The sequence below is a fragment of the Dendronephthya gigantea genome, unplaced genomic scaffold (genome assembly GCF_004324835.1).
Source record: "Dendronephthya gigantea isolate DGI-Jeju-01 unplaced genomic scaffold, DenGig_1.0 000026F, whole genome shotgun sequence".
Taxonomy (NCBI): Eukaryota; Metazoa; Cnidaria; class Anthozoa; order Malacalcyonacea; family Nephtheidae; genus Dendronephthya; species Dendronephthya gigantea.
Window position 1 is genome coordinate 302,837 of NW_021163036.1, and position 15,089 is coordinate 317,925.

Consider the following 15,089-nt stretch of genomic DNA (forward strand, 5'->3'; position numbering starts at 1 on the left):
AATATGTTAAGTTGAAAAGACTTTTACCATGGTCATATATATCAATAGATGTGCAAAAGACGTGTAATTGCTCTTTCCTGACCATCATTTCCTATATGTAACGTATTTTATATTATTAGATTTTTAGTACAAAATTAATTGTGTAGACGTCATCGTAGACGAGCGGGGGGCTGGGGTGCACGATGTCTCAATTTTCTTTTGCGAGACTTAAATATGGTGTATGAAGTTAGGATCGAAACCTTGAACATCAATTTGCAAGAGCTCCTTTGTCCTGAATCTTTAAAAAACGTTTAAAACTCGTGTTTAAAAATCTTTTTTAATGAGCAAAATGCGCATGTCAAATTGCTAATTTAATAGATCTAGAATTCGGTACTGAATCGAACGCGTTGCATGCTTAAGATCTTTGTCGGCGACAATGTTTTGGACACACAAGCCGTTTTCACTCCACAACCCAAGCCTAGCTTTTGAACTGGATTTTCGTGATGTAAACGCACTTGGCGAGGGTTGCTTAAGCCCGCCGCACACGAGAGCTATCAGCTGAGCTAACGACCTCGCCAGGCAGTTAACTCAGCCCGAAAACTATCCGCACACAAGAATAACTTGCTGAGCTAACAGCCTCGCCTGGTATTTAGTTTACCTCTGCTAAAAGCTCACGTGTGCGGCGGGCTTAACACTTGCTATAATATCGAAGTATATTTCTTGCGATGAATGCGCTGAATTCCGTTTATACAACACAAAACATTAAAACAAGACTTGGTCCCTGTTAACAAACGGTTTTTTGACATTTTGAACTTTAATACTTTTTGAAATACGTTGTGCTGTCTGAATATCTAACAACATTTAGGTTCGTTTCGCTTCTAAATGCATGTATACAAACTTGAGTTTATGTTCAGAAAAATCCGGAAAAAATGTATGAAATTGGACGATCTTTACATGACAGGTTTCTCAGATTGTTATGAGCAGAACTGATGCGCAGAATGAACTGACTTCAACTCTAAATTCCGTGAAGAAGAGGAATTTGTGGTGAAAAATTTATACGCATTTATATTTACATTTGTTTGATGATTTGACAAACCAGGAGCATACCTCGGCTGTAATTGGTTAAACTTTTGTTCGTATCTGAATAACGAAAAGCATTGAAAGAATTGTTAGCATGTTAAGCCATTGGTGTGTAATATTGAAAACTTGCATCCATGCGTGGTAATCAAATATTCAAATTCAATCAAAAACGTTTGCAACCTCTGTCGACAGATTATTTAAGGAAAGGAATTCTTATCGTACAGACATGTGTTCATAATACAATCGCTTTTCACGACCTTCTTGTTTTAAATTACAATTTGGCCGTGTGTAGCTGCAATACAATGATGTCCTTCCGTCACTTTGGACTATCCTGGACTGAAAATCGCAAGGCAAGTCCTTCACAGTAAGAAATATAAATTCCTATACATGCTTAGTCGACGGTTATATTCAAATAGATTTGCAGCAGCGACTTTGTGTTTCACATTTTCTCCACTCTTTTACAAAACAGAATCACTTCTATATATTAATACAAGCTCATCAAACGGTTGAAACCTTTGCACTTGCGATGTCTAAAGTTTTATCTATATACCATGATCCCAGTTTATGAGGAGAATTTTTCACGCATAACATTACAACAGTTACGCCTGTATTCAAAAAGCTCACTCACACTCACACTCATTGAGTGTGACATATAAATTTTGTCAATGCTGATCAATGAGAAAGTTTTCTCTGAATAGATGGAAAGATATAAGGTAAATCACTGAAAATCAAGCTCCTATTCGGCTCGAAATACCGCCATTGAAACGTTATGAGAAGATTAAGATCTCCCACTCAATGAGTTTGAGTGTGAGTGAGCTTTTAGAATACAGGCGTTAGAGTTGGCTAATTCTGGCTCAATGAAATCCTGCCGAATATATTTTCCAACGGCATATAATCATCGGTTTTAACAGAGTTTCACTGAGTATTTGAGTAGACTTAGTATTGAGGTTTATATATATTCTAAAATGAACCGACTATAAATGTGCATGCAGAAATACACAAACGATCCCAAGTCTTAAAGGATTGCTGAAAATACTTGAGAGATTTAAACTACACTGATTAACACACACAGGAGTTATCTCGTCCTATATATTTGGTAGTTGGGATTCACACATACCAAATATACACATACACAGACATACACCAAAAAATTTCCTCAACGATTGCGCGTGTATTCCTAACGAGAAGGCATTTACGAAGTGCTTTACCTTTTTAATCACCCTGTATATCATTTGATAATCTCAACATATCTATTCTTTTGGTTTTAATTGGAATGGGTTTTGAAATAAGGCAAAAACACAATACTCCAAGTACGGCATTAATAGTATTCTATCTTAAGTTTACTTTTGAGGCGGCACAGACTGTTGCGAAGGTCTGCAAAATTTTGGTGTGGATCAATTCAGAAGTTTGAAATTTTAACATTTTATATTCATGGCGAGTTGTGCATGTCTGCAACTCAGAAACTAAATGTCGATTGGAAGCGCTTATATAAGCTCCCTGGTCGATTATTTATCCGTGTGCACTGCTTCAATAATCTGCTTGTGTTTAAAATTGTTCGCCTATACAGTGGACTAATGGACGCTTGAAATAAAAAAATACAAGAAATAGTGGAAACTTTAAAGAATCGTCCGACGTATAGTGACAAACATATTACATTCGTCATCTTTCGTATATCCGACAATCGGCGAAGATCAGTCAGAACGACATGTATTTCTTGCAAGTTAACACAGGCATCCCGCACATCCGTGCGATTTTTAATGACTGCAAGGCGGGCTTCATAATATACAATTACTTAATGGTTTCCGTGTTTGGATGGCCTGATCCAAACACGCGGGAATGTTGCGAGAGTTAAGAAAAGCGCGCGAAACACGAGCCGAAGGCAAGTGTTTTGCGAGCTTTTCTTAACTCGAGCAACATTCCCAAGTGTTTGGATCAGATCATCCAAACACGGAAACCATCAAGTAATTGTTTTATAAAATAACAAACCATAATAAATTTGTTTTTAAATTCCCGCGAAATTTCCGTGTTTGGATGGCCTGATCCAAACACGGGCTTCAACCATGTTATTTTATAAAGTTAGTTCTTATGAAAGTTCTTATGTGAATATTTTGAATAGAATATATTTTGACAAGGTAAAAGCAGTTTTTCATTGTCTGAATATTTATAAAAAGACTATTCCAGATTAAACCATATACTGTAACATACATGTTATGTAACAGATTCAAATGTGATTGTGTACCCCAGGTTGTGAATATCAGTGTCGTTTAAAACTGATTTGTTTATGAGTTATGTCATAAATTGAAAGAAATAACTAGCTCTAGTATTATATAACGCTTAGTGTTATAAGCGTATTTTTGGGGTTGACAAACGGAACAGAATGTAACCAATCACAAAGATGCTACTGCCCTCAAGGATGATCATATTTGGGTAATGGATTGCTTCAAATTACACTTCCTGGCTGTGCCAAGATCAAGTAAGCTGATGTCGTGTCGTCATTTTGAGATATTTTCACATTTCACAGTGAAAGTCGCAAGGTATGTTCTTTACCGTAAGGAATATGAAATTTCATACAACCTCCTTTGTATCAATACTACATCGCTAGATTTCTAGTTTCCTGTCCTGCTACCAAACTGCATTTATACAGATATATATTCTTGGAGTTGTAATATGAGAAATATATATCGCCCGATTGTCACGACAATTTAAACAACAAACAATTCGTTTCTCGAGCGTAATATAAACCCGCAAATCTGATCAATATTGAATTTGCGACATGGAAGATGTCACAATTATCATTGATGTCGAAATGTTAGTGAGAAGCGTTGGTAGAAAGCCTGGCTTGTGTGGTTGTGTTAGTGATAGTCTGCACAGCACAGGATTCGACGATTATATCGAACTCAAGCGCTATCAATCGAGTGTTATTGCAAAGTTTCATCGATTCTGATCTGATCCAATGCCTTATAGAAGGATCTGATCCAATACCTTATAAAATAGGATCTGATTCAATATCTTATAGAATAGTATCTGATTCAATACCTTATAGAATAGTATCTGATTCAATACCTTATAGAATAGTATCTGATTCAATAATACCTTATTAACATTACGTCACTGTCAAAACAGTGAATGTTGTGGAGACTGTAGATTTTGTGTGGCTTCATGAAGACAAATATGTGTTGAAGTAATTCATGATGGCGCGCGTTATGCAGCAAAACAGATTAGTGGGTTGAAGATCCATTAAATCTACGACGCGGACGTGACATGAAAACAGCAGCTAGTTTTAGAAACCCAGTTTTGATTTGTTTTACTTACGGCTTAAAGTGCTACTGCAACGAAATTTTCGACCCCTTTTTTATTGGCTCAATTTAAAGTGCTCACTTTCTTGATTTCATTTCTGAAAACAGAATCAAAATTGGCTTTCTCAAAAGATTTTTATAGCTCTCCAAAGTCGCGATTTTTGCCACTTCCTGTGCGAACTTTTGCTCCGCCATATTGTGGTTTGTGACGTAGAAAAGAGTACCGATTCTTAGCATGGCGTAAAAATACTAGTGTTAAGTAGCTTCGTCGACGAAGAAACTGCGTTTCTTACAGTCCCTACTAAGCCAGTATTCATCAAAATTATTAAATATCTATACATATGTTCCTAACGAAAAGATGGATCGCCAAAGTCGAAGAAAGTATTGAATTTTGTTCCGACTTTCTGTTTCATGGTGCGGTTCTTTGCGCGGCTATAAAGTCGATTTCAAAGATTCGTATATGGTTCGCCAGAACTTTAACCAAACAGGAGGCTGGATTTGCGTATCGTATAAGTTTTATTCGATCTAAATGTGTAGTAATACAATATGTAATAAAATATGTCTAAAATTAATAATAACAAGCGAATACAAATAATAATACTAAATGTTAATCTTAACTTACTTCTGTTCACGAATCCAAGCCTTTTACACTGTAATCTTTACCGATTAGCATTTATCAGGTTAGCGTTTCTTAGGTTAGCATTTATTTTAGGCTACAAACAATAATATCTCTGTCCCATGTGCTTGCGTGAATTATATGCGCCTAGAGCTGCGTCATCTCTGTTAAGCTATCATATTTCTAAACATAATTAATTATTCCAGTGCTCTTAATTAAAGTATCTAAAAGTGGTGTCTTATTGCACTTTAAACATAACTCAACGAAACAGTATATCACTCTTGTTTAGCAAGATCCCTTAAATAAAAGAGTATTAAAAGAAGATTCAGTGCATACATTTGATGTCTGAACTGATCGTAGCACAAGTTGAATGTTAACAGATATATAGGCAAAGGCTGATTTATCATCAATGCGGAGATACTTTGCGCACACATGCATTCATGATGAATTATAGTGATGTTGGCCTTGGTGTCTTAATGTGCACGGCCAGTGTCGTTTCTTAAGACATTGAAGTTCAATTTAAATCAGCAAGGATGGTGTTTCTTGAGTATTTATGTAGATAAACGGACCTGTGTTAGTGTGTGTTTCAGTTTGATATATTTCGATACGCGTTATTGCAAAACACTGGCAATGTGGCATTTACAATAGCGCAGTATCATATTACTGTTTATGGTTTGCGGAAATATATCGCATAGCATACACCAATATTATCAGTAACAAGGACATCATATCATTGCCTTCGTCTTCTTTTACTGAAAGACTAAGCACTTTTTTTAAGTTCTTCAAGATCGTTTTATTCCTGTTTTGAAACTGTATAATTCACGTCCGTGCGCGTTCTGAATTTTGTTTATCTTATTCCTTGTAAACGACGGAATATTTATTTTTATTCAGCGCGCGAACGAATATTAAACTAGTATTTTTCGACCAAAACAACTTTCTCTGGGCCTCGAAAAAGTGAAAGAGGGTAGAAATGAACGGCTGCATATAAAATATCGCAAGTAAACCGTGCATTTATACTGTATGAGCAACAGGACGTCTGTCCCGAAAAATAATCCTACCATGATTAGTCCGAAAAGCGCACTTCTGTAGCGACGCATACTAGAGAATTTTTGCAAAACATCGTTTATCGAACTTTGTTTTATCGTCTTTTCTCTTTGCGAGATGACTTCGGGTTTGGGAATTTTTCTCTACACAATTGTGCTATTTTTAAAGCTCGATTGTTTGCACTTCACGATTCAAAGTTATTTCTGAGGGTTGGAATTTTTGCATGAAATACTGCAACTGCATTGTTCTGTTTTTTATATCCACTATAAAGTGGCTTCAAGCCTATAGTTTTTATAATCGGTAGTTTTATTTCTTTTTAAGACTGTTTCACAACCGTTAAAGAATATACGTACTCTTCTCACGTGTAAGTTCAAAAAAAAATTATGGCCAACAATAATTATCGTGAACCAAACACAAAAAAGAGAGGACGACCCGCAAGCAAACTTTCTGTCAGGTTATTTCTGCTTGATCCAGACACCGTGATCACTAAAGTGACAAAAGACACTTGTTCAAAAACTGGGATAGAAGCGTTGATGCAAAGAGGATATGGACCACCTGCAAAAGGTGCAGGATATTATGTTTTTTATTGGATTCCTACAGAATATTACATAAAGACTGTTTTTTTAATTGAAATTCAAGATTTGATTAAAAACAGAACTAGGATTAATTGTAGCAGAAAACTTCACATAGCCTGCATGGTGTGCTATCGGAGCAAATTCTTATTTAGAATAGTTCGTGTATCTTGAATATTTTCTGACTTGACTTATTTCGGATATTTATATGTTTTAAAGCGATTGCAAACTTTCAGGTGTGAACTACAAGTATAGACAACCTGGTTCATTCTACTGAATATATTTTTTCCCCTAACATTATACTTTATTTACCTATACCTTGATCTCGTTGTGTTTTAATATAGAACATTGTATAAAAGATGACAAGGTGGAATTTACCCTCGACTTAACAAATGAACAGTTTAAACAGAAATTGATTGAAATTTATCCCAAATTGGAAAATGCCTTTTTTGTGTTCATGAAAGCGAACAAAACCAACACATTGGAAGAACTGAATCCAGGATTGTGCTGTTTCAGATGCTACACTCCAGAAAATGTTTACAACAGTGAACGTGGACAAGGAAGGCTTTATATGAGAATTATTGCTGAGAACGAGGTGAAGTAGTACTAGACAATGCCCCTGCTTTTTTATATTGTAGCGAGCTGATAGGTAGCTTCTTGCAACACGAACTACACTTGGCATTATTATTCTCAATAGGTTTGTTTAGTTTTATTACCAAAGCTTGTTCCTCATAAACTTTTTATCGTTTGACGCATGAATGATCTTCACAATTACAGTTAACCCAACGAATTTGTACCACGTCTATTACCTCGCTCCACGGCCCACGTGGAGCGTAGGCAAAAGACCCTTGGTACGAGGTTGCACTTCACCACGGGAATTAGCCCTGTTCCAAATTTGACACATTCATGCACTGTGTTTTATTCGACACACCAACATTTTTTTAGATATTTCCTTGTACCCATGGAATATCTCGCACAAAAAGACTGCGTGGTATGGTTGGTGGTGACCAGCAATTTTATGTACCAATCTTACCAAAACCTGCGTCAACCTTCACCACAGGTGACGTCGTTACCTCAGTTGTTACCATGCCAACAGTTCAAACCGAATCAAGCCAATCTGGCAGCACATCAACACAAAGTCAATTATCATCGTCCACCATTACTTCCACCATTACTTCGTCAACTGTAACGCCACTGGATAACAACAGTTCGGTGAACGTCACAACGCTTGGTCCACCATTATCTGTTGTTTCTCCCGCAACACCTGGACTTCCAAGTTCCCAAAGTCGTTTATCAACATCAAATATCTCACAGTCCGAATCAAACCAACCCGTCAACAGTGACCAGTTAACACGAAGGCAAATATCCATGTCGATTGTTCCTCAGGTTGATCTTGCTCCTACACCGCAAAACCCAGGTGGCATTCTGGTGCAGAGGCCGTTACAAACATCACTTACAGTTTCTTCCATCACATTAACACCATTCCTGCAAAATTCTGTTAATATTGCATCACAAAGCCAATTTTTATCGCCATCTGTTATTTCCGGGCCAAGTCAGCCAGCTCAAGTTTCTAATGTTTTAGCCCAAAGACAGTTACCAATATCGACTGCTTTCATTACTGGAAATACAGCAATACCGGCAATTCAAAATCATGGCAATTTTGTAAACCCGGGCCAGTTAGAATCACGTGGTTCTGGGTCAATGACACCGCAAGGGCAGTCTTCAAGATCAATTGGACTTTCTGACGTAAATTTTTTGCAAGCTATTCCGGGCACAAATTCTTTTAACCAAACCGTTGTTGAGCAAGATCTCTATTCACCATGGAGAACGCCTGGGGAAGCAATGTTGCTTGCTTCACAGAATCCTGTCTTAACTTCGTCTGCTCTACCTCCACTCATATCATTGGAATCTCTGGACTTAAATATATTGGTGGATGCAGCGATGCAGCAAGAACAAAATGCGAAATCCCCATTCAGTAGTGTTGATAGTTCAAACGTGCAGGTATGAATATTTTTACACTATCATATAGCTGAGTTATACGTAATGATGATGCTTTTTAAATAGACTTGGAACGAAAGAGTAAGGTTCGTCTTGAAACGTTTTCAGTTATTTCAGCTGTTTTTCACTGTCGCGTTCTTTCCACGTATGTACACGCGCGTACAAGGTTAAAACCTTCTAATTAAGATGTTGTATAATAAATTTTATACCAGAAAAAACATACTAACCATCTATTCAATCGTTGATTTCAGAACTATCATTTAAATGATTTAAATTTTTACGTGCGTGTACGCGACAGTGGAAGCAGACCTAATATTAAAGTAATCATTATTAAAACGGTATTATTAAAATCGCTATTATTAAAAGACATTTAATGCGCGTCAATGCATTATTAAAACGGTATATTGGCATGATATCTCCTTGTATGGTTTAGTACTTGATACTGTTCCTTATACCTGTACATTTATTATCATTCTTTTCAGGGACACGTCAACCAACCAGAAGAACCAAACGAATGTGAGTCAACCTTACTTTCAGAGATATTTTTGCACAAACTGTCAAAATATCTAAATATTCCTCAAACAAACCCGTTTTGTTTATAGTAAGAATTCAGAAGTTTCTTGAAAATGTTGAATCAACTAAGAAACTCACGATATCATTGGAAGTTCTGGATGATGATCTCCTCTTGAAGAGGTTGAAAGAATCCACAGTTGAAATTCACACGATAGAAATTCACTCCAGGTGTGAGGTACACAAAGTTCTGAGTGTTTATTCTTTGCCCTCTTGTCTAAAGATCCTTCGTATTATTAATAATATCGTAAATTGTGAGGATATTTCTGCTCTAGTCAGATGCTTTCGCAGCGAAAATAGTTTGCAGGAATTAGATTTATGTCGTACTAAGTTCGAAAAAAATGGTATCTATAGTTTTATAGGCGTACTTATGAATTGCAGCAATTTAACAAAATTGTTTTTATCTGATAATTGCTTAACTAAAGAAGAAACGTTCGGTTTGATGGCTTCATTACAGTCCATAAAAAATCTTAAACACATAGACTTATCTAAAAATAACCTAAGCGTATTCGAGATACACGGACAATTAAATCACATTGTTTCATTAGATTTATCGCACAGCGCACTCCAGGGAAACACATGCATCATTGAGATCTGTAAACTGCAGTCACTCGAAGAAATAAACCTCTCTCACAACCACATTAGATTTTCCCCGTTGCCCAATTTCAACACACAACTCAACAAGCTGCCAATTAACATGAAAAACATTTCACTATCTTTCAATTACATGACACCCGAAGACATCAGCCAATTTTGCTTCTTAATTAAGTCAAACTTGACGAAACTTTACTTAGATTCCAATCACATATGCAATTCAATTTGGTCGTTGTGTTCATTAAGTGTAAGAATTAAGCATTTGAAAGTATTAAGTTTGGCTAATACTGATGTTTGTGTTGCTGTGGATGGTTTGGCGTTCCTACTTTCTTTGGTGCAAGAACTGGAAGAACTCAATTTATCGTCCAATAATCTTGTGTTGGACGACTTTCGTCAACTCCAATCAGCATTGTCAAACTTAACGCAGTTAAAAAAGTTGAATTTAAGCAACAATCCTGAAGGAGCTTCAGATCTTTTGCAAGAGATCTTAGCTTCGTTCAAAAATCTCCAGGAGTTGAGGCTAAGTAACACACATATGAATGGTAAAGATTTGGGGAAAATCTCAAACTCACTCGCATCCTTAAGAGATCTTAGGTATCTCGATTTAAGCATGAATGCTATTGACTCAGATTGGACAAGAGCACTTGCGAACTTGTTGAAAGGATTTCCCTTGTTGGAGGGGTTAGACCTTGGTCAATCATTTATGACGGGAAGTGATTTAAATGTGTTGTGGAATAGTTTTGCTTCGCTAAAAGTGTTGAAATATCTGAATTTGTCTGGCAATCAGGTTGATGCCAATGCTTTTGATAATTCCCTGTTATTTCCTCCGTCGTTGGAAGAGCTTATTATCAGTAATATTATTCATAGCGAAAAGCTCTTTGTTAAAATGTTACCACTTAAGAATCTAAGAAAACTTTACCTTATTGACATGAGATTAAGAGCGTGTGATGTCGAGGCATTAGCCGCAATGTTGTCGTCTTTTTCGATGTTGGAAGAGATATCTTTAGCTCATACAGTTGTAGACTCGAACATTGAAAAAATCTTTAGTGCTATAAAGCCTTTACCCAATATTAAAATTATTGACCTCAGTGGCGTAAAATTACCTGATGTAGATGCATTAGTTGACATGCTTTCGTCTCTTTTGTCTTTGGAAGAACTAGTTTTAGCGAGAATATGTGTTGACCAAATCGACCATAAAAAACTAATTGATGCGTTAGTTTTGTTGAAATCTTTAAGAATTCTCAATCTTCATTGGGCTAAAAAGTTCCGAAAAGAGTGGAAACCACATTCGCTAGGTATTTGTTTTAAAGGTGGTGTAGATACAAAACAACTGTGTTCTGGGTTGGGGAAAATCAGATATTTAAAGGAACTTAGCTTAAAGGTTGGGGAGTTAAACGTTGGGGACCGTAACAACCCAAAGTGTATAAACCATTTAGCTGAAGTGTTACCATCACTACATTTGTTGGAAAGGTTTGTGTTGGAATGTAAATATTGTTGTTCATCTGATAAATTGTTTTCCGCGTTAGGAAGATTGATGTATTTGCGAGATCTCGAACTCGTTCTTTACTTCGGTGACTATGAAAATGCTAGAAATGCTTTGAAAGCTTTAGCTCAAATGTTATCATCACTGCAGTTATTGGAAAAACTAGTGTCTGATCTGACGTGTAGATGGTATGATGAAGATGAAGATGAAGATGGAGATTATAGAAGCGAAATACAACTGGTCATGACCGCATTAGGAAAGTTGAAGAATTTAAGAGAACTTGGATTATCTGGTATTTTTAGTGGAGAAGCCATAGTTGAGGTTTTAGCGTCACTGCCATTGTTGGAGCGATTAATGCTCAGGTCTGGTTGCGAATCTTGGTTTGTGCATAATAATATTGGATATGAAGAAAAAATATTTCATTCTTTAGTAAAAGTAAAATATTTAAAACAGCTTTTTATATATGATAATTTTGTTAGCCCAGATTTAGTTGAGGTCTTACCGTCACTGAGGTTGTTGGAGACGCTAGGATTAGATTCGTTCGATGATAATGAAGAGACATTGTCACTCTCACTTTTACTGGGGGAGTTGAAATATTTAAGGAAACTTCATTTACAAAATTTTGATATAAATGAACAAACTTTATTTAATGGCTCGCGATCATTCTACTTGTTGGAAAAGCTAAACATTTCGTGTTATAGATTAAGTGTAGAGGAAGAGCCATATCAATATTTAGGAAAATTAAGGCATTTAAGACAGTTGACTCTACATGCCGATGAAACTTCTGTTAAATACTTATTGCCTATTGCGTCACTGTCGTCACTCAAGAAGATTAAGTTGAAACGGGTTAACTTAAATAAAGACAATGCAAAGCAGCTGTTTGCTTTATTACTTGAAATAAGATCTCTAAAGAAACTTTCTTTAAACAACGTTTGGCGTAATTCTACCCAAGTTGTGATACACGCTCTAACTGAGGCGTTACCAGCAATGAAACTTTTGGAAACGCTGTCGTTGAGAAGTATAAAGTTTACCCAAGTCAAAGGAGAGCAACAATTAATGACTGCAATAGGATCGTTGAGTTTTTTGAAAAAACTTGATTTATTTTGTTCTTATATTACCGAGGCCGGTGCAGAAACTTTAACTGTTGTGCTGCCAAATTTATACAACTTAAGACGTTTTAGGCCACCAAAATTTTGGGCAACGTGAAAAACTCAAAGAGGCACTACGCCTCGTAGTTCCTTGGGTTATGATCAGGTGAGACTAGACACGTGCAAAAATTTGTGGAAGGCTTTTTGATATTTTATTCCATTATGGCACAGTCATTCAGATAGTGATAAAGGTTCTGAAACATCTATTTCAACCACCATTTAGCAGAAACGCTGAAATCACTCGTGGAAAATGAAACCCTGACAATAAATCACAATATTTTGAAACACTGCAACACTTACCAGTAATAATCAATTGCTTTTGACTTTTTCGTTGTCTCAAACACTGGTTTAGAATTTAACAGAAGTCGAGTGACAGTATTGTAATCTGCAGTCGTTGACTGAGAAACGTTTCACGCAGAACACGCACGCATTTATACATTGCATTTATATAACGGTAAAGTGTTTTGTATCCTGTAGAAAGTTTTAATTATTTCAACTGTTCATTGAAAGAACACTTCCGAATTTGTATTGGTAGCTATTTTATAATTTGATTACATGAATAACAATTAGTTGTATGAAAACAGTTTAATTAGCTTGACGCAGCAATGGGAATTAATTTCATATTTCAACATAAATCATTACAAACCATTCTCTTTAAAATATATTAAATATTAAAAATATTAAATTGATTAACCATGATAATTATTAAAAACAGTAATTACAAATAACTTTGTATCTGAATTCTAGGTTAGAAACCTTTGAAATAAGAGCTTTTAATGTCATTTAGAGTCACTGCTGAGTTTTTTTCAAAATACCGAGTGATTTATTTAACTTGTATGATAACTTCCTATGGATAATGATATAATAATAACAATTATGCAGTTAAGATGATAATTGATAGTGGAAGCACAGGAAATACAGAAGTTAAAGGGTTAATTTTGACGAGTTAAAAGTTCGGATTGTTTGTCATAAATAATATCATATAATGGTCATAAAATGCAATATTAGATATGAAATACGATTGCTAACAACGACCTTGCATGGCTACGACCTTTTTCACTGTACTGGAAAATATGAAAAACCGAGCAAGGTTTCATAGTTTCGTGTTTGATATTTTTTAGTACAGCTTGTGTGGTCGATGTTAGTAGCTACGTTTTTATTATATGACATGATTTATTTCAAATAATATTGTCAATGGCCATCGTGTCGTCGTAAGTGAAAATGAATTATTGAAGTATAATTTCAAATTCAAAATGGCTACCTAAGTAACGATGCTATTGGTCAGGGGTTTCCAAAGAATATTTTAGAACTATAATATCCACCAATGAAATCATCTTTAAGATATTTTAGAATCTTAATATATTCCTAAAAGTGAGCTGTTGTAATTTATTTTCACTTACACTAAATCCGCCCTGCGTCGCTCTGAACTGTGTGAAAATGATAAAAGTAGTTTCGCATTCTTCATTTTCAATTTCCGAATTATGAAATTCGCGTTCAAATTGCTTCTCGCTCTTAAATTCTTTTACAATTTTACTTTTTGTGAAACAAATTGTTTGAATTTTAACGTTTTTGTGATTGTAAGCCTCAAAAAGCGATAAAAAATACCAGTTAAACCCCTGTGGGCTTTGTGAAATAATTCTGTTATTATCGGTCATTCAGGTGCGCCATTTAACTCTGCCATATAATAAAGAAAGTATTAACTATCAATAACTTGTTAATTATGGTAATTTGATTCTCGACTTTATGGAAATTATCACCGCAACCTTAGTTAGACAAGAGGGATCTTTTACGGAAGTGAATATACGAATGTGGGACGACAGTCGTAAACTAAAAATATAATTTATTTATTGTGAAAAGAATTAGTGTGTCGGGTTTTTAGGAAAACGGTGCACTTTCAAATATTCATTTCTTTGTTAAAATACGACGGAATGTCGTTGCAATAAAAACCTGCTGAATAATGACGTCGTCCTGCGTTCGGTAGAAATGTTTGATCATTCCTGATATTTGAGAGCTTATATATTTCATAGAACTGCTTTCCACTGTCGCGTTTTTTGCACGTGCGTACGCGCATGTAAAGTTTAAAACTTTCCAATTTGTTGTATAAATAATTCTATGCCAGAAAAAAACCCAAATCATCAACAGAATCCAACCCAAAGCATCTAATCAATCGTTGATCTCGTAAGTATCATTTAAATGAATTGAAACTTTTACGTGCGTATACGTATATACGTACAAAAAAAAGCGACAGTGGAAAACAACCCTAAAGTGGTGTTCTTAGGTACATTTCGTACAGTGGTGGTGCTGTTTGCCAGTAATTATGTCTTACACCATCAAGACATAATGGCGACACTATACACCAATGGCGACACTAGTCTCTGGGCTAACGACCTGGGCGTTACGCCACTATGTAATCAACTTTCATCGACTCTAAAACGACATTGAATCATGTGTACGAATTTAGTTGATCAAATTTTTCGTTTTAGTTTTCGATGGCGAAGGTTTGAAATTGATGCGCTTACACTTTATCTGGTTTCTTCTGTTTGTAAAAACAACTCGAAATATGCAAATATACTCAAAAAAAGTATTATATATTTCAGCGCTTTGTATCATTTACACCATATGTAATTGATATCATGGAAATATTTCAGGGTTTCCACCTCTTTTTACTAAAATCATTTCCAATATATCCAAAATATTTCTAAAAAAAAT

The 15,089-nt window shown here is 35.6% G+C and overlaps 1 protein-coding gene across 1 annotated transcript; it reads left to right on the forward strand.

Moving 5' to 3' along the window:
* Window positions 1–6,240: 6,240 nt before the first annotated feature.
* On the forward strand, window positions 6,241–13,864 carry LOC114523091. Its single transcript, XM_028543924.1, has 5 exons — window positions 6,241–6,579; window positions 6,932–7,182; window positions 7,533–8,588; window positions 9,068–9,101; window positions 9,188–13,864. Exons 1-5 carry the CDS (start codon window positions 6,399–6,401, stop codon window positions 12,436–12,438), a joined length of 4,773 nt encoding a protein of 1,590 aa, XP_028399725.1. The 5' UTR covers window positions 6,241–6,398; the 3' UTR covers window positions 12,439–13,864.
* The last annotated feature ends 1,225 nt before the right edge of the window (window positions 13,865–15,089 follow it).

Bases quoted from the DNA above. Each gene is read 5' to 3' on its own strand.
- LOC114523091 (XM_028543924.1), top strand. From the start codon at position 6,399: ATGGCCAACAATAATTATCGTGAACCAAACACAAAAAAGAGAGGACGA. The intron at 7,183-7,532 runs GTGAAGTAGTAC...ACATTTTTTTAG, and splicing joins GAATTATTGCTGAGAACGAG to ATATTTCCTTGTACCCATGG. The intron at 9,102-9,187 runs GTGAGTCAACCT...TTTTGTTTATAG, and splicing joins ACCAGAAGAACCAAACGAAT to TAAGAATTCAGAAGTTTCTT.